At 47.9% G+C, this 8,725-nt stretch overlaps 1 protein-coding gene across 1 annotated transcript; it reads left to right on the forward strand.

Annotated features, from left to right (window-relative positions):
- Positions 1 to 627: 627 nt before the first annotated feature.
- Positions 628 to 1,550, forward strand: LOC104583273 (aspartyl protease family protein At5g10770). Its single transcript, XM_010235108.1, has 2 exons — positions 628 to 834; positions 1,152 to 1,550. The coding sequence occupies exons 1-2, from the start codon at positions 628 to 630 to the stop codon at positions 1,548 to 1,550; spliced, it is 606 nt and encodes a 201-aa protein (XP_010233410.1).
- The last annotated feature ends 7,175 nt before the right edge of the window (positions 1,551 to 8,725 follow it).

Here is an 8,725-nt window from a genome sequence, read left to right on the forward strand (position 1 = left end):
CTTGATTGTACGGAAGGAAAATTATAAGAGAATTAGTATTATCAACACGCACATGTTGTTCCTTAACTACCCGAGATCAAATCCAGGTTTAGAACATTTTATTCGGTCACAATTTTCAGAATGCTTCAGTATATGCTTTGACGCGCGCATACATACCTATATTATCTTGGCATAAGCCGCTCGGCGAAGGCAGGACATTCGTGGATCAGAAGATGAACATGTTGATCGCCATGGTCGCTCTTCACTTTGCTACCACCTCCTATGCACTCTCTGAAGGGTCCCACTCCGTGAACTGTCCAAGTATTTGGAATGGTATGTTCTTTTGAGTAGGAGTATTTCAGTACGTGTTACTCTTCTTAGTTTGTTTTTCTTGCGTTACAAAAATGTTTCACCATCCATAGGCCATTCTCTAAATCCATATGCAGATGAGAAGACCTGAGCAATTACAACACCACGGGAGCGATCCGGCTGACGATGCTGCACAACCAGCATCGGTGCTCGCCCGTCAGGAGGAGGACGCACATTGATCTCCCTCCATCGTGGCATAGCTCCAGGGCGCTGGACCGCCAGCGCGAGCTTGAAGCCCGGCTTTTCTTCCGCCGCCGAGCGCCCCGGCGAAACATCTCCATGCCGGTGAACGCAGTCGTGGGGCACGGCTTCGTGGCGCAAGTCGCCCTCGGCACGCCGCCCACGACGCAGACCGTCCTCATCGACACCGCGGCGTCCTTCTCGTGGGTGCAGTGCAGCCCCTGCGGCGCCCGTAACAACAACGGCTGCTACTACAACCAGGACGTCCCGCTGTTCGACAGCCAGACGTCCTCCACCTACACCGCGGTGCCGTGCTTGACGCCCTTGTGTACATGCGTGGGCCGTGGGCGCAGCAGCGATTGTGCGTACGTATTGCAGCACCTACACCGCGGTGCCGTGCTTGACGCCCTTGTGTACATGCGTGGGCCGTGGGCGCAGCAGCGATTGTGCGTACGTATTGCAGCACCGGAGGAGGAGGCGACAGCACCTGCTTTTACGGGATACTTGCTCCGTCCAACGAAGGATGTTTCAAGTTTGTCAATTTTTGAATGTATCTAGATGTGATTTAGTGTACAGATGCATACAAATTTAGTCAGAGTTGAGACATCTTTTGTTGGACGGAGGGAGCACAATATATGGACCGATCGGTGTCCGAGGGGTCGCTGAGCAGGGAAACGCTCACCATCGGCCAAGACAACAAGTTCCCGGGGTTCGTGTTTGGCTGCAGCCGGCGGTACGAGGCACCGTTCGGAAGGTACTCGGCTATCTTCGGCTTTGCAAACGACCGTCTCTCCTTTTTCTCCCAAGTTGTGGACAAATCCCGTCAGTACCGAGCATTCTCCTACTGCTACCTTCCTTCACCCACCTCCGTAGGGTTCATACAAGTGGGGTCATATGACGACGGTGGTTTGGCCTTCACTCCCATGTTCACCAAAGGCCAAGACTACTTCCTAGCGCTGACAGACATCACGGTTGGCCAGCGGCAAGTTCTCCGGGCGCCAGACGAGAACGTCCGAGTTTGACGTGTATCTAGACTTGGGCTCAACGCTTTCCATACTGCCAAACAATGTGTATAAAAACCTTTGCGATGCTGTGGTTAAGGGCATCAAAGGGTACGAACGCATCCAGTCGACGCAGAGATGCTGCTTTGATCCGTCGTTTTTGTCCGTGGAAAGAAGGGTACCAACAGTGCAGATACATTTCAGGGATGGTGTGTGAGTCTTGTGTTGGATAAAGCAAAGCTCATGTATAAAACATCCGATGAGAGGTTTTGCCTAGGTTTCGTGCCAAGTAATATATTCTTGCTCGGCAACATGCAGTTGCAGATGATCTATGCCGTTCAAGACGTCGAGAAATCAATAATGGGATTCCCCAAGACTAGCTACGCAAGCAAGCGGACACGTGCCAAGTCATCGTCGCCATAAGTAATTTAATTAACTAAAGAATCAATGTCATCCGATCCTCTTCCGGGTTACATGATCCATGATGCACTAATGTTCCCCATTGAGCAATATGTCCACTTTTCCAAATAGTATGTCATAACCAACAAATTCCAACTGAAAACATTAATTTAAATTCCTTCTCATTGTAGGTGAATATAGTGTCCTATAGCAATATTAGCGGCTTTCCTCCTAAGAGAGTTGGATGATACAATTTCCAGTTCCAAAGTATATCATATTTAGCAGAAAGGCCTAAATACACATATATGTTTTTCTTTGGAATTGTTTGCAAGTCATTAAAGTTGCTACAGTGTTCCATCAATATATAATATAGCAGTGAAAACCGTCATCCAACTATATATGATGGAGCAGTGGAAAAACATATTCCAACTATTTTGCAAAAATAGTTGTAAACAAACATTTAGTGCGAATAATAATACTCATAGGGCCAGCGGCCGAAATTTTATTAAGATAGAAACGGAGTACAGAAGGCAGCTAGTACAAAGCAGGAGAGAAGCCTGCAACAACAGATAAGCTAAAGGCCCAAATCTACAGACAAAACTCACATTAGCAACACCACAGGCAACTACAGAAGGGAAATCAGAGGTCGTCTATACAGCTGGCTGTACGCCAGGAGCGGAGGTCATCAATGATGGCAGCAGTTAGGCCGTCTGCAGAGTTTGTTGCTTGCTGGAAAATTCGGCCGTTACGTTTCCTTCCAGATTCTCCAATGAACAAGAATCACGAATGTGTCAAAGTCTCTTCTCAGAGCCTTGGGCGCTCGTCTCCGGGCTTCAATCCACCAATCTTCCGTGCTGTAAAAGATGCAGCTAGGAACAGGGAAGGTTGTCTTGGACCAGACCCGCAATTTATGCCAGACCTGCTCTGTGAATCGACAGTGAACGAAGAGGTGGGTGCAGCTTTCGACTTCCAAGGAGCAGAGGGCACATATGGGATTATGAGGCCACCCTTTGGGCGCCAGATTATCCGCCGTAGGACACCTCTTATGAACCGCTAACCACAAGAAAAAATTACATTTTGTCAGGGCTTTGGACTTCCAAATGGATTTGGCGCAGGCAAAGCGAGCGCTCGCCGCGAAGAACAGGCCATAGGCAGAGCTTGTCGAGAACATGCCATTGTCGGAGAAACGCCAAACAGCTCTGTCAGGATGTCCAGGAGCCAGAGAAACACCGGCGAGCAGATCCCAAAGCTTTAGATACTCAGCCAGGGCAAGCGCAGACAGCCCTCCAATGATGTCTTTGATCCATCTGTTGCTGGCCAGAGCAGAGGCAAAGGAAATCCCAAAATCGCGGATGAATGTGGAGAGGATAGGGACCAGATCTTGCACCTACTTGCCCCCAGGAAGCCAGTTTTCGGACCAAAACTTGGCCCGGGAGCCGTCCCCTAGGAGGATGACCATGGAAGCCTTGCAAATGGCCACAGCAGCCGCATCGTCTTTGACCGGGATTAAGGACCAGGGCGGCGGCATTGGGCTCCATCGCAGCCAAGGCCAACGGCTGCGCAGGGCAGTGCCGAAGAGGCGCAGGTTTAGGACGCCGAGGCCGCCAATTTCAAGGGGCTGGCAGACCACCAGGGACCACGGCAGCAGGCAGTGGCCGCCATTCATATCTTCTCCCCTCGCCAAATTAATGAAGCTTCTACAGCCACGATTGATGATGTTGAGCGCCCATCGGGGAAGCGGGATAACAGACAAGAGGTGAAGAGGGAGCGCCATAAGGACTGAACGAGTGCGTCAGCCTTCCCCCAGGAGATAGCAGCTTGGGCTTCCATCCCTTGAACTTGCTGGAGAATTTGTCGATCAATGGCCAGTAGTCGGCTCTGCGCAGGTGCCCTGGAGACACCTTCCGGGCAACATCCTCACTGCAGCGAATACAAGTTATGGAGCACTTCTGAAGGTTGACCTGAAGCCCCTAGGCGTTGGCGAAGATGTTGAGAACAGCAGCAATAACCTCCAGGTCGGTTGGATTGGAGCAGAAGAACAACACCGCGTCGTCCGCATAAATGGACACTCTTAGAATAGCAGTATGGAGGCCCAGGTCCGAGAGCAATCCCATATCGACGGCCCCTGGGAGACAGCCTGAAGGGAGTCCATCGCCAAGATGAACAGGGCGGGCGACAGGGGGTCGCCTTGGCGGACACCCCTCGCCAGATTAATCGGAGCTCCAGTGCATCCATTAAAAGCGATTGTCGTGCAGGCAGAGGAAAGAAGTCCACAACTCCAGCTTCTCCATTTATTTCCAAAATCCCTGCGACGGAGGATCTCCAAGAAAAATGTTGAATAATTAGGTAATTTTGATGAATATTTAATTCAGAAAAACAATGTGTAAAATATGTAGCATATTATATTATGCAAACTACACAAATTAAATAGCAACGCACAGCAATAAAACTCATCTAATTTCACGACATGAATAATAGAACTACTAATCAAAATCAACAAGAAATAACAGATTACGTACGGTGTGAAGGGGCGCGTAGAGATAAACAAAAACTTTTCCTACGCGAACTCCCAAGATCTAGCCGAGGTAGAAGGCCACGAGGATTACCACTAGACGCGCAGTTGCGGATTATTGATGCGGCGCCTTGATGCAGTGCAGTCCCTCGATCCGATCCAGCCGATCCAATCCCGCGATCGTCGAAGTGCTGAACGTACAGCACCTCTGCCGGTATCCACACGTGCGAGGAGGAGCTCCGGCGGCGGACTGCTAGATCGGTGCGACGGTTGAACTGAATCGGGCTAGGGTTCTCAACGCATGAGAGTGGAAAAAACCGTGCCCTTTAGGCATCCCACGCCCCTGCTTATATATCGAGTGGAAGTGGGCTCCAAGCCTTGTGGCCCATCCACCCTGCGAGTCCAACTCGCATTGTCAGCCCAATTCCAGTTCGGGTCCAACCCGACCAAATACTTGCTCCCGCTCTTAAGTGTGTGACCCCACAGGCTCATGGCGACTTGGACACGATTGGAGTCCGACTCACAATCGATCAATCGGTAGCGGCTCCTAGCAGAACGTGCCGACTCCCAAGTACCATCGAGTCATGACGACGTACCTTCCAATGTGACATACGTCTTAGTCCCTTTTTGCCTCACGATATACCTTGTCGAACTATAGGCGATTAATCGTCATCCCTTTAATAGTTCAACTCTCTTCTCGATCTGTGATATACGATTCATCCGACTAACTCTTAGTCGATCAACCCGGTTAACAATTAACCAAGTCGCGCATGGCCATGCTTCCCGAATCATATCACTCGAGAGGGCCCAGAGAATATCTCTCCAGTCGGAGGGGCAAAATCCCATCTTGGTTATCCACATCACACAGCTTGATTCTCAGTCAACCCGAACTCTGCCTTTATAACTGCCCTGTTACGGAACAACGTTTGACAGAACCTAAGTTGGTGATCCACAACTCGGATTGTGCGATAACCTCAGGTCTAAGGATTACATTGATTGAGACATGCAAATGACGACCTACTCGTTGCATCTCAATATGGGTCAGTCCGACTCGCTAAACTCTTTAGCCGAGTCCGTGTAAGCTGGAATGACATCACCATGCCCATGACAAGTGGAACCGAGTCATCAGCCAACTTTCACATTAGTCTAGGTTATGTGTCCAGCACAACCTCAATGACTAAGGACAATTTAGTATGAACAACATGAATACATAGTTCCACAATCAAATCACATATTCAATGATACATATCAGATGTTCAAACAAGGACAACTCAATAATATTTATGAATACATTGGGAATTACATCATACATGATTGCCTCTAGGGCATATTCCCAACAGTCTCCCACTTGCACTAGAGTCAATCATCTTGACATCATATGTCTAGACATCTAATGCCCATACCTCTCATGTGCGCCTCATGCTTAGGCTGTGGTAGCGCCTTTGTCAACGGATCTGCAATGTTTGCATCCGTGTGTACCTTGCATAACTTGATATCACCTTGTTCGACGAACTGGCGAATGAGGTGGTAACGCATGAGTATATGTTTGTTCTTCTGGTGTTGTCTAGGTTCCTTGGCTTGTGCGATAGCACCATTGTTGTCACAATATACGTCCAATGAATTGGACGCGCCCTGAACCACACCAAGATCAATCAGGAGATTCCTGATCCAAACGGCTTCCTTTGCTGCCTCCGAGGCAGCAATATACTCAGCCTCTGTTGTAGACGCAGACACAGTATCTTGCTTGGAACTCTTCCAGCTCACAGCCCCTCCGTTCATCACGAACACATATCCAGATTGCGAACGAGAATCATCTGAGTCGGTGAGATAACTCGCATCCGTGTAACCCTTTACACTGAGTTCATCCTCACCTCCATAAACTAGGAACATGTCCTTAGTCCTTCTCAAGTACTTAAGGATGTTTTTAACTGCTACCCAGTGGCTTTCGCCAGGGTCAGCCTGGTATCTGCTTGTTGCACTTAGAGCATAGGAAACATCAGGCCTAGTACAAATCATGGCATACATGATGGATCCGACTGCCGAAGCATACGGGATCGCACTCATCCGATTTCGCTCATCAGTTGTCGAAGGACACTGAGTCTTGCTAAGCTTTACACCATGGGACATCGGTAAGAATCCCTTCTTAGACGATTCCATGTTGAATTTCTTCAACACTTTGTCCAAATATGTACTTTGACTCAATCCAATGAGCCGTCTAGATCTATCTCTATAGATCCTGATTCCCAGTATGTAAGTTGCCTCACCCAAATCTTTCATTGCGAAACTCCTTTCCAATGATTCTTTGGTTTCTTGCAACATCAAGACATCATTTCCCATCAATAATATGTCGTCCACATATAAGATTAGAAAATTTACTTTGCTCCCACTAAACTTCTTGTACAAACAAGAATCATGATCGCTCTTGATGAAGCCAAAAGATTTGACTACCTCATCAAAGCGAATGTTCCAACTCCGAGATGCTTGCTTCAGTCCATAAATGGATTTCTGAAGTTTGCATACCTTGTCAGCGTTAGCCGGATCGACAAAACCTTCGGGCTGTATCATATACACGTCCTCAGTTAAATTTCCATTGAGGAAAGCCGTCTTGACATCCATCTGCCATATCTCATAGTCGAAATAGGCTGCTATAGCTAACATGATCCGAACCGACTTAAGCATCGCTACGGGCGAGAAGGTCTCGTCGTAGTCAACTCCTTGAACCTGTCGGAACCCCTTCGCGACAAGCCGTGCTTTATAGACAGAAACATTTCCATCCATGTCAGTTTTCTTCTTAAAGACCCATTTGCTCTCGACGGGTCTTGCACCGTCTGGCAGATCAACCAAGGTCCAAACTTGATTTTCATCCATGGACTTTAACTCAGATCTCATGGCTCCAAGCCATGACTCAGAATCAGATCCCACCATCGCTTCCGAATAAGTTGTCGGCTCATCACTGTCTAACAGTAATACTTCACGAGCACTTTGCAATCTAGCAGATCTCCGTGGTTCTGGTGCTTTTACCGGCATAGATACCACGACCGGCTCAGCCTCTAAGACTGTAGCTGACTCGCCTCTAGCAGGTTCCTCCCGAATTTCTTCGAGTTGCACTGTGCTCCCACTGACTCCCCGACTGAGAAACTCTTTCTCAAGGAAGACACCGTTCCGAGCGACAAACACTTTGCCCTCTTCTCGGTTGTAGAAGTAGTACCCTAAGGTTTCCCTTGGATACCCCACGAAAATACACTTATCCGACTTGGCTGTGAGCTTGTCCGACTGAAGTCGCTTGACGAATGCTTCACAGCCCCAAATCTTAAGAAAAGACAAACTCGGCCTTTTGCCAGTCCACATCTCATGCGGTGTCTTCTCTACCGATTTCGATGGTACTCTGTTTAGTGTGAACGCTGCAGTTTCTAGACAATATCCCCAAAATGACAAAGGTAGATCTGTTCGACTCATCATTGATCGTACCATGTCCAACAAGGTCCGATTCCGCCGTTCTGATACACCGTTCCTCTGCGGCGTACCCGGTGGAGTAAGCTGAGGAACTATTCCACAACTCTTTAGATGGTCATCAAACTCATGGCTCATGTACTCGCCTCCACGGTCCGACCGTAGAAACTTTATTTTCTTGCCGAGTTGATTTTGTACCTCACTCTGGAATTCCTTGAATTTCTCAAAGGCTTCTGACTTGTGTTTCATTAAATAGACATATCCATATCTACTCAAATCATCAGTGAAGGTAATGAAGTACTCATAACCACCTCTGGCTGTCGTGCTCATTGGGCCACATACATCACTATGTATTAGATCCAACAAGTCAGACGCCCTTTCACAACTCCTTGCAAAAGGCGTCTTGGTCATTTTGCCGAATAGGCATGACTCGCATGTCTCGAACGACTCCAAGTCGAACGAAGTTAAAAGTCCATCATCATGGAGCTTCTTCATGCGCTTCCAACTTATATGACCAAGCCGACAGTGCCAAAAGTAAGTCATATTCAGATCATTTGGTTTTAACCTTTTCACATTTATGTTATAGACTGATTCACTATCAAGATTCAAAATAAATAACCCGTCCAGGACGGGTGCAAAGCCGTGAAACATATCTTTCAAATATAAAGAACAACCATTATTCTTAATATTCGACTCATAACCTTGTCTCATTAAACATGAGGCAGAAATAATGTTTCGACTAAGCACTGGAACATAATAACAATTATTCAGCTCCATTAAGAATCCTGAAGGTAAATGAAGTTGCATCGTGCCGACTTCCAACGCAGCGACTCTT

Source organism: Brachypodium distachyon, chromosome 2, assembly GCF_000005505.3.
Source record: "Brachypodium distachyon strain Bd21 chromosome 2, Brachypodium_distachyon_v3.0, whole genome shotgun sequence".
Taxonomy (NCBI): Eukaryota; Viridiplantae; Streptophyta; class Magnoliopsida; order Poales; family Poaceae; genus Brachypodium; species Brachypodium distachyon.